Raw genomic sequence first — 24,523 nt, forward strand, 5'->3', positions numbered from 1 at the left:
CAGGGGAAGTTAAGGGCAGAATCCTCGTTAAAGCACATGGAAATGACTGGTAGGGCAGCGCGGGAGTCTGTTTTTATACTGACCTCAATTGCAGTGGACAGATAAAATAAAGAGCTTTTCACGCACAGCAGATCTCCTTTGCTTACTCAAAACTCTCTTGTGCAAGGAAGTGGTTTGCAAATATCCATGTGAAAGAGAAGGTATTGTTTTCCAAGAGGTCTCCCAAGATACTATTTTGGAATTGTCTTCTCAACATAGTTAGTTGAACCTGTTATTTTAGTTACCAGAAATAAGTGCGTGTGGCTGTGCTGAATGAGAACAAAGAGCGTTGGAAACGAGGTAATCACAGCTTGTAAACAAGTGTTTTGTTTTTTTCTTTTCTTTACATTAGCGAAGGTTGGAGAGTTTACATGTTTACTGAGATGTACACCACCACTTCCACATTTAGAGCCTCTGAAATTCCTAGACTTTGGAAAAGCCTTGGCGTGGACCCTGTATAATGTACTGAGTGAATGGATCCAGTCCCCTCCAGTGTAACAGGATAATAATAGTAACAATGATAAAAGCAATAAATACTCTCATCTTTTACATCTACAAATTGAAAAGGCATATAATGAGGATAGCCTGATTAATATTTGGTCAATATTGATGCACCAGGTTAATCAAAAAAGCAATATTGTTTGTTTTATGTACAACCCCAATTCCAATGAAATTGGAAAACAGAATACAATGATTTGTAAATCCTCTTCAACCTATATTCAACTGAATACACCACAACAACAAGATATTTAATGTTCAAACTGTTAAACTTTATTGTTTTTGTGCAAATATTTGCTCATTTTGAAATGGATGCCTGCAACACGTTTCAAAAAAGTTGGGACAGTGGTATGTTTACCACTGTGTTACATCACCTTTCCTTCTAACAACACTTAATAAGCATTTGGGAACTGGGGACACTAATTGTTGAAGCTTTGTAGGTGGAATTGTTTTCCATTCTTGCTTGATGTACGACATCAGTTCAACAGTCCAGGGTCTCCGCTGTCGTATTTTGCACTTCATAATGCGCCACACATTTTCAATGGGCGACAGGTCTGGACTGCAGGCAGGCCAGTCTAGTACTCGCACTCTTTTACTACGAAGCCACGCTGTTGTAACATGTACAGAATCTGGCTTGGCATTGTCTTGCTGAAATATTGCTGACTTTTGAACTTTGCACTGGTAACAATCTGGCTGGTCTTTTTCCTCTTTTGTCTGGAGGACACGACGTCCATGATTTTCAAAAAACAATTTGAAATGTCGACTCATCAGACCACAGCACAATTTTCCACTTTGTGTCTGTCCGTTTCAAATGAGCTCGGGTCCAGAGAAGATGGCGGTGTTTCTGGATGTTGTTGATGTATGGCTTTAACTTTGCATGGTAGAGCTTTAACTTGCACTTGTAGATGTAGCGATGAACTGTGTTAACTGACAATGGTTTTCTGAAGTGCTCCTGAACGCACGCGGTAAGATCCTTACACACTGATGTTGGTTTTTAATGCAGTGCCGCCTGAGGGATCGACGGTCATGGGCATTCAATGTTGGTTTTCAGCCTTGCCGCTTACATGTAGAAAGTTCTCCAGATTCTCTGAATCTTCTGTTTATATTATGGACTGTAGCTGATGGAATCCCTAAATTCCTTGCAATTAAACGTTGAGAAACTTTGTTCTTAAACTGTTGGACTATTTTTTTCACGCAGTTGTTCACAAAGTGATCCTCATCCCATCTTTGCTTGTGAATGGCTGAGCCTTTTGGGGATGCTCCTTTTATACCCAATCATGACACTCACAATTAGTGTCCTCATTTCCCAAACGCTTATTGAGTGTTTTTTGAAGGAAAGGTAATGTAACACAGTGGTAAACATACCACTGTCCCAGCTTTTTTGAAATGTGTTACAGGCATTCATTTCAAAATGAGCAAATATTTGCACAAAAACAAAGTTTATCAGTTTGAACATTAAATATCTTGTCTTTGTGGTGTATTCAATTGAATATAGGTTGAAGAGGATTTGCAAATCATTGTATTCGGTTTTATTTACATTTTACACAACATCCCAACTTCACTGGAATTGAGGTTGTAATATACCGTATACCCATAGGCAACCTGATGCATGCCTGTGTCTGTTTGTAGGGAATAATCCTGTCATCACATGCATGATGAAAATTATGAGCATATGTGACTGATGTTACATGTCTTCTGAAATGAGCTCATTTGTCAGTATGAAGAGGCAAGGTCAGAATTGTAATAAATAAATAAAAATATTTATTTGCAAAAAGGGCACACATGTTCATGAACTTGTTGGGTGGTTCTTGGAATGGTTCTATTAAATTTTTATAGTTTGGCTTATCACAAAGTGGGGAGCAAAGATATTTTCAAGTAATTAAAAAAATCAGCATGAGATTTTTAATTATTTTTTCTTTCTTTCTTTCCTTCTTTCTTTCTTTCTTTTAATTTCTAAGCAAGATTAAATACCATTACATTTTGACATTGTTCCAGAGATGGACCATGTAAAATGTTTAAAAATAAATTCTTAACATCATGGGATGAAGATGGAGTGTTTCATGAATGCTTTATAAAACACTGACGGAAATGTTTAATTTCAAATGAGTGGATCTCCATGACATTTTATCCTGGATTAGAAAAGAGTTGCAACACTTTTTTTTTTAATTTCCTCTTTTTGTTAACCTTGTGAAATTGGATATTTTTGGGCATAAGTTCTATTGTACACAGGCCCATTTGAGTACAGTACTGATGCTTGCTGGCTCCGTTGGAGCTATGTTTGATCTTCCACCAGCTCAGTCTCTACTTTTTTTTTTGTTTTTTTTTTTGGGGGGGGGGGGGGGGGGGCATTTTGGATTTATTTCCAGATTCCATCAACATATTATTTTTTTCCTGATATATTCAGGATGGACCAAAATCGAATATGAAATGACATGTATAAGCTTGAGCAATGTTAATATACACATATAGCATCTGTTTTCACTTTCTAAGTTCAAAAATCATGACAGTGGTTTGTTGGCAGTGAAACAAGCTGTATTAGAGGAGAGAGTGCTGCTGATTTTTTTTTTTTTTTTTATTAAATGTCCTAAAAATCCAGACACTGTGCTGATTGTCAGGTGGACTTCACAGTCAGAATGAAGCAGGAACGATGACGGTGCGGATCATCTCACATAATGACAGTCTGGGTTTGTTCCCGTTACTGTCTGTCAAGTCTCGGCTGTCGAGTCAGTTCCTCCATGCTCTCTTTCCTCGGATCTTTCAGAGTAGAACATAACTGGCAAGTAACTGAAAACTCCTTTTGGAAACGGACTGAGAACTGCAACCAGTCTACCTCTTTTTCAGATTTACACTTGGAGTTCAAGACTAGTTTGAGTGCAAAAAACCCAAAAAATCCTACAATTTCTTTATAGCCATTTTAAACATTTAAAAAAATTGAAAATCATCAATGTGCATGTAAATATTAACAGATGCACCTTCATGTGTACTGTGAGCAGGATCAGAAGTGGCAGTGCAGCTCACTGAAAGCACATGATTGGCCATGTTCTACCTCTAACTGTCATCCCATCCGGACCCTCCTGGAAGGTTTCTTCTCAAATTCCCACATGTGGAGGGGAGTTTTTACCCAAGGTTGTTAATGCCGGTGAATTGGGACCAGAGGGTCCTTGGATCAAATCCTGATCAGACAGGAATCTGGTTAAAACCTCTTGGGTGTAATGGACTTTCATAGACTAAAAAGGCAGGTCAGTGTAGTTCCAAGAAGTATTGAAATAGTACACTTATATTGCAAGTGCAGCAGGACACCTTACCTACACTGTAAAAGTTTTGACCAATGTTTTCTCAAAAAAAATAAAAATAAAATGTGGTAACAAAGTGGCACATATTATAATTTAATAGATTTTAAGATCTACAATTTTTATTAAAATGTATTGAATATATTAACTAAATCTAAACAAAAAGATAAGTACATGTTAATTAAAGCAATGATGAGTTATGATGAGTAAATTCCAAGAAATTTCACAAGGAAAGCTGATTCATACTTACTAAGCATCTGAACAAAAATGATATAAATTTACTAAACATCTGGGGGAAACTGATTCATATTTACTGATCTAGGTGAAATTGACTTAGATATGTAGTAAATGTAAATCAATTTCACAGATATAATTAATAAATATGTCAGTTTCACCTACTGTAGATATTTAGTAAATCTCAATTATTTTTGCTCAGATACTTTGCAAATATGAATCAGCTTTCCTTGTGAAATCGACTACGATTTACTAAATGTTTTTTGGCAGTATTAATCCGTATTTGGTGTGCTATTACTGAGTCCATCACATTTCAGCTGTTGCCTTTATTAACATGTACTTATTTTATTTGTTCAGGTTTAGTTAATGTATTCAATACGTTTTAGTCAAAATTGTAGAACTTAAAATCTGTTCAGTTATATTGTTGCCACAATTTTTTTGAGTAAATATTAGTCATTTTTTTTACAGTGTATGTGGATCAGCAGGTAATTGTCATCCCTGCCTACATGTTTAAAACCTCACTTATGGATTGATGCTTTACTTGACCTATTTTGAAAATCTTGTGTTCTTTTGTTTTTCACTTTATTACACAGTGTTTCCATTTCCATCATGCAGGATGTTCTGTGCAGAATTTGACATTGCAGCTGCTCTGAGTTCTTGTTTGTTGGAAGTCGTCCTGGTCTGCTGAAGTGATGTGCTTGTAAATTCCTGATGTGGAACCTCTTATTTGCTACTGAAAGTTTTATTCACCCCATCTTGATCTGTCTCCAAAGGGTTGTTTGGCTCCTGCATCTGAAGCCACGCTGGCAGAGCTACTGTAATTGGCGGAGTGCTGCACCATCTACATTCACAAGCTGTTAATGGTTTTCAGTTCACACAGCTAGCCACTGCTGAACCTATTTTTTTTTTCTTTTCTTTTTTTTTCTTTTTTTTTTTGGAGAAATACAGGATGACCGTTTCAGCATTTTGGCTCTTCCTTTCACATTTTGGGTTTCTGTCGGTGTCGAGTAAACCGATATTGTGCTCCGCTGCTACGCCGCCTCATTAGTCTGAATTAAATCTGCAATTGAAACACAGCTGTGTATCAGCTGAATGTTTGCAGACTGCAGCGCTGCTACGGTGAACCATGTCAGATAGTTTTTTATTCTCTTCATTTTATGTAGGCGCCAAAGGATTTGACAGAATTCCAGCTGTAATTTGGAGGACATTACGTGCACATGCTGCACATTTTTTTTACATCATTCAGCGAGGCAACGCCCATACTGATTAATTTACAATCCCTCATTCGCCCTATTGACGTATCCCATAATCCCTTGCGTGCCAGAGAGTCGCTGCAGTCAAATAACATATAGAGAATCAACACGATGACAGTTGTAAATGAATATTATACTACAAAAATGTAATTTTTTATGCTTTTCGTCACGTTAATAAGAGACTGCTGCATGATACCCTGAAAACTTGCTAAAACAATTCTAACAAATAATCTGTGTCTGTTACGTTTAATCTGCGTGGAATTTAATAAACGCAAATCGAATTTCAGACATATTATATATATTAGTCTGGAACAAAGAGGACAAACAGTGTTGTAAAGAACAACAATAAAGATGTTAAAGAGCAAACTTCTGGAAACAGCTAACGGTGCATTACCCAACAGAAATACTGGAGCAAAGACTTCTTAGATGATCTGTTAAGAAAATGAACAGCACAGTTCCACTAGCCTCAGCCAGGTCCTCAAACTCCTCCTGTGACATCCCTAGGCATTCCCAAGTCAGCTGAGATATAATCCTCTCCACTGTGTCTTCCCCCTTGGCCTCCACCCTGTTGGACATGTCTGGAAGGCCTCCCTAGGAAGACAACCAGGTGAAATCTTCATCAGTTTCCCAAACCACCTCAACTGGATACTTCTGATGCAAAGAAGCAACGGTTCTACACTGAGTAACCTCTCAGAGGTTCAAGCTTTTCACCCTATTTCTGAGTATTAGACCAGAAACCTGATGTAGGAATTTCATTTTTACCACTTGCATCTACAGTCTTTTGGTCACTACTCAATCCTCATGACCATAAGTGAGGATAGAAGTATAAATCGACTGGTAAACTAGATCCTTGCCTTCTGGCAAGAGATCTCAGCTCTTTCTTCTCCATAACGGCCTGGTACAACATTCACAGGACGTCAGTCATCATACCAACCCATCTGTCAATCTCATGCTCCATCTTACTGCCACTTTTGAACAAAACCCCAAGATATTTGAACTCCTCCACTTGTGGCATTAACTCTTCCCCGGTGTCAGATTTGGAGGTGGTGCTCTTTGGCCTTGAACATGCAAGCAATAATCACAGGTATTTGTAATAAAATGCTCATAAATGGCAAATGTGGTCTGTCCACAGAAGTCACCCTCTGCTAACAGGACTGTGGACAGGTCTCACCAGAACATATTAGAAGGGACAGCACTGATCCGATCCTGGATCGATAGTGGGTTCCGATACCGACGTAATTCACGTATCAGAAAATACTGATACAACCCGTGACATTTTCTGATACCAGAAAATGCCACTGTGAACACTTCTAATAAACACTTCTAAAACTGAAAAGGCTGTTTTTGGAACCCAGTAATAACACCTCTGGAGTGATTTATAAGACATTTAGCAGACATTAGCGTGCACTCAAAGCTAACTTCCTGTAGAGTTAAATTTGTTTAATTAATACCAGAAATTGTACAGAGGGTGATCTCCAAATATTCCTTGATTTGCACAACTTCTGCTCTTGTCAAAAGATCATGTAAATGCACATGTAAAGCCTCCTGCAGATGCCATTAAAACGTAAATATTGTTTTTGATTGATTGATTGATAGAGGGGCTTTAGTCAACATGTACAAATTGTACGAGGTCTGTCACAAAAGTATCCGACCTTTTTATTTTTTTCAAAAACCTGATGGATTTGAATCACGTGTGCTTGCATGAGCAAACCTTGAACCTTCGTGCGCATGCGTGATTTTTTTTTTTCACGCCTGTCGGTTGCGTCATTTGCTTGTAAGCAGCCTTTGTGTGAGGATGGGTGGAGTCTCTCGTCATTTTTTCTTTGCAAGGAAATGGCGGAACGACTGGAGCAGCGCGACTGCATCAAAATTTGCCACAAACTGGGCAATAGCCAGGTGGAAACCATTCGGATTATTCAGATGGCTTTCGGTGATGATCCTCTGGGCATCACACAGATTAAGGAGTGGTACAACCGGTTTAAAGACGTCCGCACAACGGTGGAGAGCGAGCCACGCTCCGGTCGGCATCAACACGCTGAAACAACCAGATCATTTCCAAAGTCAACGCTGTGGTGATGTGGGACCGTCGTGTGCTTATCCGAGAAATTGCGGAAGAGGTGGACATCATTTTTCGGCACATTCCACTGTGAAAGAAGATTTTGCCATGAAAAGAGTGGCGGCGAAATTCATCGGCACGAAGCTGATGGCGCTGCAACAGCACCTCCATGATGAAGCCTCACAGGACATGTTGTGACATGCCCTGACATGTCCAGCTTGTCCACAATTTCTCAGATAGTCACACGACTGAAAAGCCACCGAAAGCCATCTGAATCTTCCGAATAGCTGATGAGCTGGGCATGTTACATGTCCTGTGAGGTAAGACAATAGGATCATAATAATTAATTTAACAACTGCAATTTCTAAAGGTCGAGGGTATTCTAGCATTGTGTTATATTTTTTATATTCCAGAGGTTGGGGCTTGGCGTAAGGCTGAACGGAAAAAAAGACAGATTGCTACATCTCTTAAGTCTCTGCTGCCTATGGTGGTGGTCAGCTGATGTGCTCTGCAGTCTTTAATGGTGTACTTTTGCAGCTTAATATGGGCAACCTCATAGATGCTTCATCCACCTGAAGATAAAAGGTGTACCAGAGACTGCATGGAAATCATGGAAACAGTCGCAGTTTATGCTAATGTGTTCCCAAATCCTTGCAGTGTTGGTGCCATGGCCTTTTATGAAGGAGCGCTTCCCTTCTTCTCACCCCGTTTCCGTCTGGATTCTTTTCTAAATCTGTCTCCTAGAAGCCTTCAAAGGGAAGATGCACTTCTTGGCATCTTGTTTTCCTTTTGAAGCACCCCTGCCTCTCCAACAGCTCTAAGACCCAGCTGTCAGCCGATGATGTTTTCAGTGCTTCACAAGTTTTTGTCCGTCAGTGTCACAGTGGTGCTTTCTACCTGTCAGTTGTATAAGATTAGCGTGACGAGTGAGCTGACATGTCGGACAAACACGGCATCATAAGACTGAAAGGTTTAACAAACGTCCTATTTTGGGGGGAAGACCAACGTGCCGGGTATCAATCTTTTCTGTGGCTGCGTGCTGCAGCTGGGAGAGCTGGCAACATGAAGCAAACAAGTCTGCTGCCTTAAGCAGCATGTTTATTATGCAAAGCAGGCAGCAGAGGCAGCATGCTGCCCTGAAATGATGTTAAATCATGTTTCCCTCTCAATATTGCTACATGGAGTCATTGTAGATATACTTAGCAATGTATCTTGGTGGTGCCCAGATGAATGTACAAAAGTACATCTGTGTTATTCTGTGTAGTAAACTCTAAATCACTGTTGTCAGGGTATCGAGCTGAGGCAGGAGTTTCAACAGTTGGGCTACCATGTTGGCTACAGCTAAAAATCCAGCAGTCTAATAGAATATTTGGTAAGAAGATTTCACCAACTCTATAATAATACGTAGTAATAATAATCTTGCTATAATCATCGTAGTAGATGTAGGTTTGCGATAATACCCTCGCACACGCACACAACTCGCCATATGTGTGCCTTGCCCGTAAGGTAGGTTTTTGCTTGTATTTAAAGATGTTCTAGATTAGATTAAATTAGATTAGATAGAACTTTATTGATCCCTTAGGAAGACTCCTTCAGGGAAATTGAGGTTCCAGCAGCACACAGGGTAGGAAGCACACAGAGTATCAAAAGTGAAAGTAAAAAAGAAACGGTTTGCAATATAAACACTGGACATACTGATCAATACTGGTTTACTGGCTACTGCTGTTGCTCTTGGATCATAATAATACAATAACATGCTTTTGGAGGGCGGTATGCATTTTCAGAGGCCCGACGTTCATGCCCAGTTGCCCAAAATGACAGATATTCGCCCATATCTGTCATTTTGGGCGACTGGGCGTGAACGTCGGGCCTCTGAAAATGCATACCGCACGACAACAGCATGTTATTTGCATTATTATCGCTTTTTATTGAGATACACAACACGTAACGCGTACATAAAAAGTTGGCTCACTTGACTTTTGTTGCGTCGGCTGGCGTGCACGCTGCTCTCCAAATTCGGCAGTGCATCCTTTATCAAGCTGGCTGCTTTAGCTGCTGTTCATTGTCGTACTATCCATGAGAAAAAAATCCGGAATATCCATATTGGGACCAAACACACTTCTCGCCTTTTCATCTTTTCCTCTGTGGACAGTTTTTTTCCCCCCTCTGCAGACAGCTCATGGGCTGCGCGCTATGATGTCATTTGTTTACGCACAACGGGCGGGTATAGCCAGATAGCGTCAACGTAAATCTACGATACCGGCGTAGCAACGCCCCAGTAAAGTGATAATAATGGTCAGTACTGGTTTACTGGCTACGACTGTTCCTCTCCTTCCCATCCCCTGTCTACCTGTTACTCCTCCTCGCTCTGAGTGAGGAGTTGTACAGTCTGAGGGACAAAGGAGTTTTTCAGTCTGTTGGTCCTGCACTTGGGAAGGAGCAGTCTGTGGCTGAAGAGGCTCCTCTAGTTGCTGATGACAGTGTGCAGAGGGTGACTGGCATCGTCCATAATGTCCAGCAGTATGTCCAGTGTTCCCTTCTGTGCCACCATTACCAGAGAGTCCAGCTTCATGCCAACCACAGAGTCAGCCCACCTGAGTTTGTCCAGCCTAGATGTGTCTTTCTTCTTTTGTTTTCTCCCTTTTTTCGCTCAGGGTTGTCACAACACATTTGAGATGGATCTGCATATTGATTTGGCACAAGTTTTATACCGGATACCCTTTTTGACACAACTCAACATTACACGAAGAATGGGAAGCATTGGTATTGAAACAGGAACCTTCTGCTTTGGAAACAAGTGGACTAACCACTTGGCCGCCACACCACTTGATTATTCTTTATATTCTCTTGTGTTTCCTTTCAGTGTAATATTCCCTCATTTCCATACCAGGTTACCTCCATGTTTTTCATTGACATTTGCTCTCTGTGTATTTCCAGTGGCTTTATTTCCTGTTCAGAGATTCCCAGGCTCATGTATGCTTTGGTTTTCTCATTAACTATTTCAAGTGCTACATTAACCATCACCTTTCTATCACTCTACCGCCAGAATGTTAGTGCTCCTATCACAGCTGTTTTGTGCTGTTTCCTTCTGCTTGTTAGCCTGCCATCATCTTACCTTTCACATTGGTATAGCTGTGTGTTTCAACCTTGGCATGTTTGACTGGATAGCTCGTTTGCTGCTTACTCCAGACACCTTAGCTGGATGGATTGATTTCCTGTGTACCAGCTACTGGCCTGTGTCCTCAACCATTCCCATTGTCTGAAGCCACCCTTCCATCATTATCTGGGTTGTACCAATGTTAAGCGATGTTTTCAGTGTTGACAAAGTACAATGATAGTGTTTCTATTAACTCTTAGAATGTGACTGCTGGGATTGTCATTCAAGTGAGACTCTCGTGAGATGTGTAATTCCAATAGTCATGGTGACAGAAGGTTCAGTCTTGGTAAATATTGCCATTTTATAGTATTTTAAAATCCAATATTGCCAGAGCATCATCTGTTATAAGGTTTAACAAGCTCTCTCACGCTTGCTGCAGCCTCACATTCTGTCACGAGTTTTAGAATGTCATGTGACTTTATGTACATCATGTGACCTATGATAACAAAAACAAAAACCTGTCTCACACCATTTCATGATGGCATCACAAAAAGTAAATTAGTAAGTTTGTGATCCCATCACAGGAGGGTTATAAATAGCAAAATAAAAACAAATGTGATGGGAGCATGAACAAAAAAAAGTGTGAGACTCGGCAGAAAAGAAAATGTTTGCATTTGACTCCTGCAAAATATGGCTTTTTAGAGTTACCTGAAAACCACATCTTATGAGCATAATAACTTTATTTGCAAATTTGAGTTTTTGAAAACACACATTCCCATTAAGCAGATTTTTATGCAATTTGTCACTTCAAATTGGGCAATGCAGAGGGTAATGGTGCTATTAACTTTGACTGTTTTAACATTGAAGAATCTGTGAGAATTAAACCAGCTTTGAGCTGTCTTCAGTGTTGTTCTTTACTAAGTGGTAAGTTTTTCCTTACCACTGTTGCTCTGGGGATTGGTAAGGTTAGACCTTACCTGTGTGAAGCGCTTTGAGGCAACTCTGTTGTGATTTGGCGCTATATATAAATGAAAATAAATAAAAGGGGTCACTGGTCATGCTCTGATAAAGGGTCTTTTTTAGGACTTAGTCCTTAAGCTCATTGGAGGATTCTGTTTTGCTAAACTTTGATTAAACAATCAAGAATAAATGACTTTGGACAATAATGTAAGAGCCCCTTCACACATAGTACGAATAAGTACAACTCAGGGTGAATCACGGCAGAATAGCTCGTATGAGTGAACCACGAAAACATCGAGCCGACAGGCAGGAGTGAACTATGCCGCTGTGATGGTTTTGTGCACCCAGGAACACAGTGCGAGCAGCAGCTGCTGTGAAAACAAAAAAAAAATACATACCACCCACAGGAATCGAACCTGCACTTTCCAAAAATGCCTGATATCAAGAAGGACATGGATGTATTTAAGAAAAATAAAACCACACACCATATAAAAACACCGCATTTTATTGAATCCCTCTTATCAAGCGGGCAATACAAGTACGATCCGTCTGTTCCTCTGTAGATGACCCATGGTCACAGATGTACAGTCATGAAATGACATGAATGAGAAGCAGGGCACTCTTATCATGTCCACATCTGCTGGCGGTGCGTGTCCTGCCCGACACGCATGTCTTGTGGATGGCGTGCCGCAGGACAGAACTGCATCATGTGGAACAGAGCTCACGTGGTTGACGTGACATTCAGATCGCTCGCTGCGTGTTATATCTGATGGTCCATTGCACCTGGGGTAGCCTGTCAATGTGCACGCTGTGTACACGCTTGCTGAAGCCCATTGCAACAGCGATATATGTTTTTATGTATGTCCACGTGAGGACAGCAAGCAGACACACACGTGTCACAGTGGACAGTTGTTAGCTCATGTCCGTCCAAACACAGTATGTGTTCTCCAGCTGGGACGTCCAGAACCACAGATCTCCAGAGCTGCTCCGGTTGGCGGACACACTCCCTGTCAGTTCAACGCACACATTAATGTGTCACTGTGTCTGTTTGCAAAGCCACACTCGTGGGGCACTTAGACAAATTTCACATCCAGCTTGAGGTGATCATCTGCTGACTGTTTTCATGTTAACAGTGCAAATGGCCAGGCATTTTCTAAGTGCCAAGCAATCAGTATTAGATGTTCATGTGTGTCAGCTGGAATTTGGCCGACACCTGCCACGAGAGGGTTTGATGGGCTCTCACAGCGCACACTCTATCTTTCAGCCACTGGTGTGTGTAAATAGTTGTAGCAACAGGTGTACGAGGCGTTGGAGGCAGCTACGATTTTACACGTATTGCATACGATTCCTGCTTCATATGCACTTCATGTGCAATTTGACCACATTCGTACAATGTGTGAAGGGGCCCTAAGTTCTGTGTTACAGTGTGGTGGACTTCATGTAAATGTCAGCATTCCATGCTTACGCATCTGCAAAATACAATTTTGCATGAAACCATATTTCTGGTCTATCATTCACCTTTTGTAATTACTCTCCATGTTTGGTGTATTTCCTGCAGGCTGTGTCCGAACCTGAAGCCACTGCAGTGTTTCCTCCGTCTCTGCAGAGTATTGAGGAGTTGACGGAAGCTGTGGCCGAGCTGAATACAGTGGAGGAGGTCATGAAGTACCTGGAGCCTGAGCGATGGCAGCTGGATATGGAAGAGCTGTACAAGCCTACGTGGCATGTGCTGGGGAAGTCTTTCATCCATAATAAGAAAGCCCGAGGTAGGATGAAGAACTTGAACAAACATGTGCATTTAAGTCAATGAAATCAAATGTGTGGGAAATGCACATATGGCTTTTGCTTTGTCGTGAGGATACCATCTTTATGTCTTTGAGGAGGAACTGATCTGAATCTGTTGTGGGAAGACGTTCGACTCTACAGCTGCACTCCACGTAACTTCTCCGTGTCCCTGCGAGAGGAGCTGAAGAGGACCGATGCCATTTTCTGGCCCACCTGCCTGCTGGTGAAACGTTGCGGTGGAAACTGTGGCTGTTGCTCTCACCGCTGCTACAACTGCCAGTGTGTTCCCACCAGGGTCACAAAGAAATACTATGAGGTATACACTCTCTGAATCTGATTTCTTTAAGACACGTTAAACAAAAAGTGGGATTAAATACACATTTTGCATAAATATTGAAACATCCTGTTACCCAAAGAATGAAATCTTAAAACATTCCAAACTCAGTGGGTTAACCCTCAAGCAACTGAGTGGGGTCATTTATTTTTATGCACCATTTTCTAATTTTAATCAGAAAAAAGTTTCTTATGATGAATTTGTCAGTCTATTTCTCCTGCATTTGTTCATAGAATTTTGCAACGATCCATGTGGCAAATATAATCCAAACTTGTGCGGAGCTCCATTGATGGAGAGGAGTCAGCATCAGTCAGTGAAGATCGTATTTCTGAGATGCCAGACCACCCTGATACAGAATATTTTGATGCTATAATTATCCTACCACGTTGCAATGCATATTTTACTCAAAGAAACTTTACTTTTTATGAGTTCTTGTTTTCATTTTTGATGCACAGAAAAAAATGCAAAGAAATAAAAGATCATGTGCATTTTACAAGCTGTAAGAGACAAGGGTTGTCTAAATAAACGGAATATTGGTGTGTATTCCAATATAAAGTCAATGGGATCATAAATAACCCCACTCGGTCATATTAATTGTTAAAATAGCTTGGTCGCTTGAGGGTTAATGGAGGCCAATAGCAGAATGCCTACCAATTCCAGGGCGAGAGGTATCGCAGGGCTACATATAGACAGACAAACACACACGACCAATTTCAACTCACCAATTCACCTAAAGTCTTTGGAAGTAGCAGAAAGCAGGAGGACCTGGACCAACTCAAACGGGGGAGAACATGCAAACTCCACACAGAAAGGCCCAGTGGGGAAGCAATCCAACAACCTTCTTGCTGTGAGGCAACAGTGTTAACCACTAAGCCACCGTGCTTCCCTCAATGGATAGATGCAACCCCAAATAAAAAAAAAAAAAGATGAAACGATATGGAAAATGAAATTTATAAAACACTGATTCTTTCCATTTATGTTGACATCTATTTATTCACAGACTGTATGAACCAAAGATACTTCATATGTTGTGTGGTCTACTTCACTTCATTTGCAATATAAATGGTAAATGGACTACATTTATGAGGGCTGTCAATAAAGTATAAGTCCTTTTTATTTTTTTCAAAAACTATATGGATTTCATTCATATGTTTTTACGTCAGACATGCTTGAACCCCCGTGCGCATGCGTGAGTTTTTCCACGCCTGTCGGTGACGTCATTCGCCTGTGAGCACTCCCTGTGGGAGGAGTCGTCCGAATTCCTTTGTCTGAGAAGTTGCTGAGAGACTGGCGCTTTGTTTGATCAGAATTTTTTCTAAACCTGTGAGACACATCGAAGTGGACACGGTTCAAAAAATTAAGCTGGTTTTCGGTGAACATTTTAACGGCTGATGAGAGATTTTGAGGTGATACTGTCGCTTTAAGGACTTCCCACGGAGCGAGACGTCGTGCAGCGCTCTCAGGCGCTGTCGTCAGCCTGTTTCAAGCTGAAAACCTCCACATTTCAGGCTCTATTGATCCAGGACGTCGTGAGAGAACAGAGAAGTTTCAGAAGAAGTCGGTTTCAGCATTTTATCCGGATATTCCACTGTTAAAGGAGATTTTTTTAATGAAAGACGTGCGGGTGGATTGCAGCGTCGGCTCGCAGCCGCCGCGACGCTCCGCCACAGGAAAAACACCTCTGTTGGAAGCCTTAAGGACAAGTTGGAACATGTCCAGCTGTTAAACAATTTCTCATATACTCACTCCACTGAAAGCCATCAAAAGCCGCCTGGATTTTACAAATGGTTATCAACACGGAGGTGTTTTTCCTGTGCCGCCGCACCGTGCCGGCTGCGTCCCAACGCGCGGACCCGTCCGCATGTCTTTCATTAAAAAAATCTCCTTTAACAGTGGAATATCCGGATAAAATGCTGAAACCGACTTCTTCTGAAACTTCTCTGTTCTCTCACGACGTCCTGGATCAACAGAGCCTGAAATGTGGAGGTTTTCAGCTTGAAACAGGCTGACGACGGCGCCTGGGAGCGCTGCGTGACGTCCCGCTCCATGGGAAGTCCTTAAAGCGACAGTATCACCTCAAAATCTCTCATCAGCCGTTAACATTTTCACCGAAAACCAGCTTAATTTTTCGAACCATGTCCACTTCGATGTGTCTCACAGGTTTAGAAAAAATTTTGATCAAACAAAGCACCAGTCTCTCAGCAACTTCTCAGACAAAGGAATTCCGACAAGGGGCTGGACGACTCCTCCCACAAGGAGTGCTCACAGGCGAATGACGTCACCGACAGGCGTGGAAAAACTCACGCATGTGCACGAGGGTTCAAGCATGTCTGACGTAAAAACATATGAATGAAATCCATATAGTTTTTGAAAAAAATAAAAAAGGACCTATACTTTATGGACAGCCCTCGTATATAGCACTTTTCCATCTGCATCAGACGCTCAAAGCGCTTTACAATAATGCCTCACATTCACCCCGATGTGAGGGTGCTGCCATACAAGGCGCTCACTACACACCAGGAGTAACTAGGGAATTAAGGACCTTGCCCAAGGGCCCTTAGTGATTTTCTGGTCAGGCTGGGATTTGAACCGAGGATTCTTTAGTCTCAAGCCCAATGCTTTAACCACGAGACCATCACCTCCACCATAGTGCAGGAATGAATACACATGCACTCCTGCACTTTCGGCCTGCAAAACACCCCCCCCCCCCCAACACCACCATAAAAAATGCTGGGTTGGGCAATTTATTGTAAATATGAGGATTAAATCATCACTTTTAGAGTTTTCTTGAGGCAAGTCAGGGGACGGACACACCAGCAATTCCAAGTATCTGAATATGTCATGGACTTCATTTACATTAATTATTAAGAAATACAGTGTGGTGCTGGGTGGTAAATTTGTGTCAAGAAGGCACTTCTCAAAAATTTCGTGACCACGTTAGAAGGAAACTAGTGAGGGATGTCGTTTGTTTTTTCTTTATATTGTACTACAGGTAGGAAAAACATTTTTGATTGGTTCAGTTTAAATGTCAAACTTCAGCATCCCGCTGATTTAAATTAAAACGTGTCTGAGCATCAGACAAAGTGTTTGACTTCAAGGTGCAACCCAACCGCTGTGTTTCCTGCAGGTTCTGCTGCTGAGACACCGCGGTGGTGGACGAGGCCTGCAGAAGTCCATGACGGACGTTCCCTTGGAGCACCATGAGGAGTGTACCTGCGTGTGCAGAGATGACGGGGACTGACCTCGGACATGTGTCTTAGCTGCCACTGGATTCACGTGGGACTTTAGAACTGAAGCTCTGCTGCAGTGTGCTGGGAGTGAACAAGACTCTCTCTTTATCCTGTGGTCCTCTCTGTAATTGGATGAAGCAGAACAGACTGGAATCTAATAAATTTTCTGAATGGATTTGACCCCTGTGGAAAACCAGCGCGGTGTTTCGGGTGCATTTCCACTGGAGTCGATGTGGACTATTACCTCTGTGTTCCTCAGAGATAAGTCCTTCATTTGGGGATTGGAGCTTCTTTTTTTTTTTTTTTTGACTCCTCTCCTTGAGGTGTTTTTTTTTTCCTTCTTTGTCTTCTTCCTTAAGATCTGCCGGTATGGTCTGAATGTGTTGTGGAAAATGGGAGCTTCTTTTGTTCGAGTGCCTTTTTTTTTTTATATCCGCCAATGAGCTGCCTCCAGCTGCCGCACTGCCTTTGCCACTCTATTATTATCACCAAGGCAAAGAAGGCTGCTGGGTTTTTATTTTTTTTATAGGAAGTCTGAATTTGCTTCCCTCTGGTTTCTCGCACAGATCTACTTTTCGGTGAAACGGTGAAACACAGCCACAATATCTATGACATGTCTTCCACACCGGACTGTATATCATGTAAATATTCCACTTTCATGTTTGTTCTGTCATGGCTTTTCTGCCAAAGATCCTCATGAAGATGAACATTTCACGTTGAGCCCTTTGACCCATCTCAGCAGTGCTCAATGCTTCAGGAATAGCTTCAAGCAGCTGCTGGTACTTCTGAGGTTGTTCATATTAAATATTTATTTGTATTTTGAAAGGGAAATTTAAGTCCAAAACATGCTGTTTGAAAAATGTGTCACTGTACAGTAGTAATAGCCAACACTTTTTCTGTCTTCATGAATTTTATGGTTTGTTTGTTGTTCTGTGGGTGTTTTTTTTTTCTTTCTTTCTTTCTAATTTTCTGTATACCAAAGTTATTTAACTTTTGCAAAAAGTGTTTATCTATGTCACTGTATTGACCATCAGAAATAAATGCTTCAGTTTTTAATTGGTGGTTGAATATTTGAAAGAGTATTTTATCTTCAACAAAAAAGCAAAATTAATTCAAAACACCATATTTTTCAAAATAAGATGACCCTGAATATGACTTAATGTATTTTTTTGGGGGGGTGGGGGGGTGGGCAGAATTGGATCACTATCTTCAAATGTAGCAAATTTTCATGGCTGCATGAGAGTTGTTTGATTCTATTACATTAATCACATTTATAGTATTGCTTTACTCTTTCCCTGAATACTTGCATGAAATTTACAAGTATTTTATTTATTTATTTATACAGGATTAATGAAGTACAGAAAACAGCTTGGACATTAAAACCTGATCATTAAATCAATTTTCTCATCCCTACATTTATTAATTTCCATATTTGTTGTAAAAATCTTTGAACTATTGTACACTCTGTAGATACCCTGTATATCCTCGAGGCCCATTAGTGCTGGTGCTTATCTCTGGATCCCGTAGTGTCAAGCGGATGAGAGTATGACTCCTCCTGGACTGGATACCAGTCTGACGCAGGTTTCCCCAACCGAGGCTGTTACCCATTTACAGCTAGGCGGACTGAGACAATGTAGCTTAAGTGTCTTGCTCAAGAATGCAGATAGGTAGCATGAGCAGGATTCAAACCCAGGCCAGGTCCACTCAGCTATCGGCTCTAATGTGTTGATGTGTTGCATCCAAAGTGCATCCAATCCTACCGAAGGGCTACCGGAAAGGAGCCCCGATGCCAGAGGCCAAAGGGGCAAGAACAGAAACAGAAAACCTGCCCCGGGGGCATCAGTCCCCAGTCAAAACCACAACGGGGGGGTTGACTAAGAGGTAGACCGACACCAAGAGCAGGAGGTCGACCATGAAAACCAAAAGTTCCCCACTTCTTGGGGAAACGGTGGGCAAGATGACCAGAAGCTGAGGCAGGGATAGAGGAAGGCCTAAAGGGAGATGCAGGAGACAAAACCTCAGAAAAACCAGACCCCTTACTGGGAAGAAATCATTGGGGTCCAGCATAGCGGGCTGGACAAATTAAAGAAATAATGGACTGAAAAGCCATGCGTGCCTGCAACCAAAACAAAAAACACAAAGCGGGGAATCAAAAGAAATAAAAAAAACAACCATCAAAAACCAAGCAACCCAAAAAAACAACCGAGTGGAGGAGGGACTGGTGAAAAACAAATGGGACCTGAACCCAGGAAAAATAGAATATACCATGTGAAAAATCCAACATAAGGACCTCAGCCGGACGTAACCCAGGTTAATTAAACCAGCAAAAGAATTAAGATAAGTGAAAACCAACAAAAGACCTGGGGGGTAAATCAACATTATAAATGGCCAAAAATGAAGAAGCCAACCAGAAAAACCGTAACCAGGGCAACAAAATGGAAACAGATTAATAACTGACCAATAGGGGGCACCAGACCAAGAAAAGATGAGATAAGAAAAACAAACACACCATAAAGGGGGGCAAATGAAAACAGATAAATCACTGGAAAAGATGGGAAAAAGATCAAAAGAAAAATTATACTTGGAATTGGGGCCCAACCAATGCAGAAAACAAAATAATGTGTCATGAAAACACTGAGACATCAATGAACCAAACCAAGTAAATGGGACCCAAACCATAGCAGGCAACTCATGAAAAAAAAAAAACTGGTGGAATACACTTGAGGACTGACAAAAAATGGGCAACTTAAGCCAGGAACCGAAGAACCTTACCCATACGTCATGCAGGGAAATTACTGGTTTCCCTTTTGATTTTAACATATGTAAAAACCAGAAAAACATGAAAAACAGGGCGTACCAGACCAGAGAAAGGATTATAACTGATGTAACATGATGACTTGACGAAAAAGGAACAAAACATTGCTTTAAGAGTCCAGACTGCATGTCAAATGAAAACGATAGAAAACACAGCAAGCAGAGTTGTCCAAAGGAATAAAAAGAAGCAAAACTCACAGTCATGAAGACGATGGAGTTGGCGGTTTGTTTTGGTGAATCCACAGTAGTGCAGGGAAGTCGTGAAAGTCCAGAAGCAGTGTTCTGGGGTGAATTCTCTGTGGCGCATGCGGGAGATGAGCTCGGTGCCGTGCGCGCAGCTGGTTCAGGGGCTGTGCATGGAGCGGTCCATTCTGGAGCCGTTTTAAGGTGCGAGGCTGCTGGTGGGGGTGGTGGAACCACCTCCTTCGGCACCATAGACATCTGTGGAGCGGCGGGCAATGTGATTGCGTCAGCTGAAGCCGCTGCTGTTGGTGATGAAGCGCACGCTGGGATGGTTTCATCCAAAGCCGGGGAATGTGGCAGAGCTGTGCGTGTCATGGTCGATGCGATCGCTGTTGGTGTGATCCGTGGTGGCGTAGCAGGAGTCTGTGGTGGTGTGCACGCCTTGACGGTGTTGGCAGGTGGTGCTGCGGAGAGCCCCACTGAGACGCACCGAGGCGTCGGAACCGGAGCTTCCCGGAGCTTCCCGGAGCTGGTGCGCCAGTGAAGGCTGAACAGGTGATGTCAGCTGCTGTGAAGACGTGTCGCTTCCTGATGGCCCTGCGTGAAGAGGGAAGACAGGCCACGCTACAGCTTCCAGAGCCGTAGGCAGAGTGGTTGCGGGTGCTGTTGACTGGAACTGAGATGCACGTAGTTTGTGTGGAGCTGGTGTGGGTGCGGCCAGCGCAGGTGCGTAAGATCGCGGGACCGGCCCACCAGGCTGATCAAGCTCTGCCCACTTCCGGGTTGAAGAGCACTGTGATGGCAATGCAGCTGGCAGACTGGGCATGGTTAGAAAGCCCCTCTCTGTGGGTGTGACAGCGGCAGGAGAGAGTGTTATCACCCGAGGTGTTTCATGGCAGACTTCAGTAAGTTCAGCTTCAAAAAGTTAGTCCATCGGATCCTCAATGAACTGAGGGAGACGACCTTGCTCGAATAGGGTTTTAATGTTAACTAATTCTGGAAATGTCTGGACCAAATAGGGTCCAGTCTGCAGTATCTCATCAAGAGCAGAAAAAATACCCTGCTTTCGCTTCTGCCCTGGATTGCCAAAAAACTAAAAAAACAAGTCCTGGATTTTAAACAAAATGTTAGCAATGTCTTGAAGCCTCATTCCCTCTGTTTCTGATGAGGTTTCAACATCCTCCTCATAATCATCGTCATCATCATCAATATCTTCCCAATCAGACTTACTGTCAGAGTCAGATGGACAGGACGGCAGGAAGTGTTCAGGCTGCCACACCCAGGCTGGAAGACTACCTGCAGCAAACAGATCATCCAGGTTTTCTAACTCTGGGAAGAAGTCAAACAGCCAGCGATTGCCTTCAACAAGGTTCCAGGCTTGGTCCAGAAAATCAAATTTCTTCTTTGGGGTGTGGCATGAATGGAAACAGTTGAAGAAAAAATTAATTTCAGAAAAAATGTCTTTGACGGTGGCCAGGTCCAGGTTTGGGGCGGCTAGATTTGAGTCCGCTGTGTCCTTGTATGGCCAGTTCGTTCTGTCAGGATTCATCGTGAGGAATGAACAGAATGCAGGACACAGAATGCAGACTCACAGAAACTGGAGTTGGAGAAATAAAAGGCTTTATCTGGAAAAACTGGCACAGATTCAGTACACGGGTGATCAGTCAAGGTGGCAGAGGTAATAGGTAGACGTAAGGCTGAGGCGTGGTCAAAGCAAACTGGGTTCACTGGCACAGAGTAGCAATGTTGTCATGACTGAGACAGAATCAGAGTCACAAATTCAAGCACAGTTCAAAAAAGCACAGTGAGTCTAAGTACAAGGGCTGAGGCAAAAAAAACAGGGTCTAACACAAAGCAAGGTCTTACACGGTTGAACAAAAGGTCAGGAGCAAAACAAGGCTGGAACTCAGACCCAGGTCAAACAAACTGGCAAAGAAGTGGAGAAAGTGAAGGCCTTAAATACACAGGTGAGGCAATTAGCTTAACAAGGTGCATGTGTGGATGAAAGTTCCAGAAGGGAGGTGTGGTTGGGTGAATCCAAGAGGAGCGAAAAGATGCAAGAGAGTGAGGGAGTGATTCAGGGGGACTGTGACAAAGATGAAACAGACAAGTGCAAGAGAGTAAGTGAACCTAAGGACAAAACAGAGACAAAGATGAAACAAGCACGTGCAACAGTGTAAGTGAACACACAGGGGGAACAAAGAAGAAACAGACAGGTGCAAGAGTGTACGTGAAGGAAATGCAATCGGTGACCAAAATCAGTGACAATAAAGGAACAAACTAAACACATGGCTAAAGTCAAGAAGATAAACATAGCAAAGAACCTATAAATTACCATCTGAACTGTAAAACAGAAAACAAAACACAAGACAACCATATAAGCTATGTGAAGAACACAATAGGACTGAAACAACTAAAGACTACATTATAAGAATCAGGCTAACACAGTGGAAACAACCATAACTGGATGGAAACAATGAATGAATAAACCACATGACTAAAATATGAAAAACACAAAATCCAAAAATAAACAGAAAACAAAACCAGAGACTACAGAATATAGAACAGAAAATAAATGATGAACTCAGAATGAAACTAATAACTAGAAAATTGAGCTATGAAAATGTGAAATAAGTGAACCTACCCCACCCCGGGGCTGGACCCTGACAGCTTTGGGGCTATGAACGAGCAGATGTGATCTACTTTTGGCTGTAATTAATGGTTACATTCACATTTTCATCCCCATGCTAATATTGTGGGAAATGGCTAATGTAATGGAAATTATTTCAGATATTTATTGCCGCTGAACTTTACTTAAAACCTGATGTAGCATTTTCAATTTCATGCCCAATACTTTAAAATGTGGGTGTGGCATCACTGTAAACACTTTTTGTAATTCCCTCGAAGCACTTCCAGACACAAGTGGTTTCCTCAAACTGACGTTTATTGCAAACACAAGGTGCTTGCAACAGGTATAAACCACATCGTGAAAACTAAAGAGAAAGATAGACAAACTTTCAAACTTATGGCGAAATAAAACATAAATCTTAGCTTTCAACAATTAATCATCGACATAGAAATTTCTTTGAATAAAGCGGATGGCATTCTCCTTGAACAGATTTTGTCCTTGTGCTGCTAGATGTTTCAAGCCAAAGTTGGCGCAGCCAGGGGATGATGCCGCTCCAAACAAATGGACCTTCACTCGGTAGACTGATGGTTTTGTGTCTAGGTTTCCTTGCTCCCACCATAAAAAGCGTAGGTAATCCTGGTCTTCTTCTTTCACACAGAACTGGTGAAACATTCGCTCGATGTCACACATGAATGCGATTGACCCTTTGCGAAAGCGACAAAGAACTCCGACCAATGTGTTTGTCAAATCTGGACCAGTAAACAGATGGTCGTTGAGGGATGTGTCTTGATGCTTGGCCGAACAGTCGAACACCACTCGGATTTTCCCTGGTTTGTGTGGGTGATAGACCCCGTGGTGTGGGATATACCACACTGGACTGTTTGTTATGTGCAGACGCAGGTTGAGGAGCGGACCAACGTCTGACCGAACCCAGCGCTAAATAACCAGAAAGTGGTTCCACAAACAAAACGATTTTATTTCCCCTCCAGTGCAATAATTAGTGTACAACATAAATATTTGTTTTATCTGGCGGAGTGAAGGACGGCGCGCTCTCCAGCGCCCAAAAGGATCGAAGCCTCGGCGCTTCTGGACTCAGATTCACCGCCAAACACCCCCCAGGTGGACACGACAAACTGACTCTGTGAAGGATGGAAAAGGTGAGGTAAGTCAACAGAGCTACAGCAAATATCTTTCAGAGGCACACACTATCAGCAACACATTCAGGTCTGAATTTAAGCTTTATGTAAATGAGCAGCTTCTCACAACAGGTGGAGGACTGCCAGTCCGTACGCCACGGCAGTGAGAAGCAAACTGCACAACTCTCATCAATGTTCAAATACACCGCGTAACAAAATGCCAAATTACTATCAACGATCACCCAGACAATAATCACCTCTGATGTGTGCTGACAGCATGTGTCCCTCACCCGTCCTCCCTCACAGGCACGATGTGTCAAACCCTGGCGCGGTCCTCAGCGTCTCACAAACGAACGTCACAAGGTCGAGTTCCCGGCAATTCTGCTTGAACCACTCATGGCTTAAATGCAGAACGCCATCTCATTATCTGCTTCAGCTGAAAGTCTTTAAGTTTACACATGAGCATCATCCACAGGTGCTGCGAGTCAGTAGGCCTGCACGTGAACATCCTCCACAGGTGCAGCTAATAATGCTGATGAGGGTGAAGGACTCTTCTGCCAGCACTGTCTCCACAGACAAAAACCAGTTTGCATACCACCTGGAGAGCAAAGAAAAGAAAACAACACAAAAACATCCAGCCAAACCCCCCAACACACAACACTGTTGTCTAATTCTTCTTCAGAAATCTTTTTTGCATCACCTCGGGAGATTATATCATCCATAAAGTTGATGTAGTCATTGTAGTATGTTTCATCCTTTCTTAATCTCTTCTCCAAACAGCAGTGCACATATTTTGTTGTCCGGTAACTTAGGTTTTTCATCAGGAAATGGCAATGGCATTTCATAGTGACCATTTTCACTCTGTTTGATGCCTTCTCTGAGTTTTGAGAGAAACTTGAGGTCGTCTTGAGACACGTGATTGTCGTCAATAGCCTTCTCTGAGAAATCTAACTCCAGTGCTTTCACAATTTCTGAAGGAGTGACA

General features: G+C 42.2%; 1 protein-coding gene across 2 annotated transcripts in view; it reads left to right on the top strand.

The window, feature by feature from the left end:
- Positions 1-17,832, top strand: part of pdgfc (platelet derived growth factor c) — a 170,114-nt gene extending 152,282 nt beyond the window's left edge. Inside the window, exons 4-6 of one of the 2 annotated variants that reach the window (XM_034182108.1) lie at positions 12,986-13,193; positions 13,308-13,528; positions 16,674-17,832. In XM_034182108.1, coding sequence (XP_034037999.1) covers positions 12,986-13,193; positions 13,308-13,528; positions 16,674-16,787 — 543 coding nt within the window. In that variant the 3' untranslated portion in view covers positions 16,788-17,832. The remainder of the gene's footprint in view (positions 1-12,985; positions 13,194-13,307; positions 13,529-16,673) is intronic. The other variant, XM_034182109.1, reaches the window with a different exon arrangement.
- The last annotated feature ends 6,691 nt before the right edge of the window (positions 17,833-24,523 follow it).

The sequence above is a fragment of the Thalassophryne amazonica genome, chromosome 11 (assembly GCF_902500255.1).
Source record: "Thalassophryne amazonica chromosome 11, fThaAma1.1, whole genome shotgun sequence".
In the NCBI taxonomy this organism is placed as follows: Eukaryota; Metazoa; Chordata; class Actinopteri; order Batrachoidiformes; family Batrachoididae; genus Thalassophryne; species Thalassophryne amazonica.